This window comes from Aphanomyces invadans (genome assembly GCF_000520115.1).
Source record: "Aphanomyces invadans strain NJM9701 unplaced genomic scaffold supercont1.4, whole genome shotgun sequence".
In the NCBI taxonomy this organism is placed as follows: domain Eukaryota; phylum Oomycota; class Saprolegniomycetes; order Saprolegniales; family Verrucalvaceae; genus Aphanomyces; species Aphanomyces invadans.
Window position 1 is genome coordinate 912,134 of NW_008580149.1, and position 1,067 is coordinate 913,200.

Consider the following 1,067-nt stretch of genomic DNA (forward strand, 5'->3'; position numbering starts at 1 on the left):
CGGGATGGGTTCTGAACCCGGCGACACAACTGCCTTGATCCAGCACAGGCTGGGGGCTTGGACAACACGTAGAGGATGCAGACACACACAACACCGAGCACTGATGGCTATTGCTACCCAACAGCACCCCCAAAGTCACTACTCGGCAAAAGGACTTGGCAACAAGGAGTAGGCATCAGCCATCGTCTTCACATTGCCAGCGGGCGTGTTTCTTTACAAATGCCGCCACCATGGTGGGAACGGCTTCGAGCAAATTGGAAACGGGTTCCCAGGAGTTTTCAAGCTCACTGAGCCCACGCCACTTGACTTGAATCTTCCATGTCTTGTCGGAGCGGTCAAACTTGGCGTCGCGCAACTCCTGGACAAGGTGCCCGCCCTCAACGTAGGCGACATGGTCCAAAAGGTCTTGAGTCACATTGGAATCTCGGACTGCATATAGCTTCAGACGGGAAACATGATGCTCGCTAACAGCACCATCCCGAAGGTCTTCAACAATGAACACCCAGTCGGAAAGCGCCTGGATTATGCGCCGTGGGCCGAGCCACGTGACTTGTAACTTGGGTCCAAAGGCCTGTGAGACCTTGCCAATCAGGACATAATCTCCAACGTCAAGTTGCACACGTCGAACGTTGCGCTTGCCATTACGACGATCCCGTTCTGCCTTGCGCTTGGCATCGGCGGTTGAGACAACGTCCCGGTGCAACTTGTCCCGGGCTTGGGCCAGCCCTGCGAAATGTTCAATGCGCCATCTATCGAGCACTTCGGCCTCGATTTCGACAATCCTGGCGTCATTCCGGAAAGCACTCAGAGCATTCCCCATGGGAAGCTGGGTCATCGCCGTGACAGGGGCGAGCCCTCCGAGTTTCAGAGCATCTGAGCAAATCCGTCGATGTTGATCGTGTCCAATGTTACCACTATTGACGATGTTTATCGTCTCGAATCAAGCAAAAAATGTTTGACTGAAACCATCATCCGGAATATTCCTTCTGCAGGGAAAGTTGAAATACCCTAAATAGTGCATGAGAACCTCTGTTATTCCATTTCGATCATATTGAATTTTAGAGGAA

The 1,067-nt window shown here is 52.5% G+C and overlaps 1 protein-coding gene across 1 annotated transcript; it reads right to left on the reverse strand.

The window, feature by feature from the left end:
• Positions 1-15: 15 nt before the first annotated feature.
• Positions 16-940, reverse strand: H310_02778 (hypothetical protein). The gene has a single exon (XM_008866414.1). It carries the CDS (start codon positions 833-835, stop codon positions 176-178), a length of 660 nt encoding a protein of 219 aa, XP_008864636.1. The 5' UTR covers positions 836-940; the 3' UTR covers positions 16-175.
• Between the last annotated feature and the right edge of the window lie 127 nt (positions 941-1,067).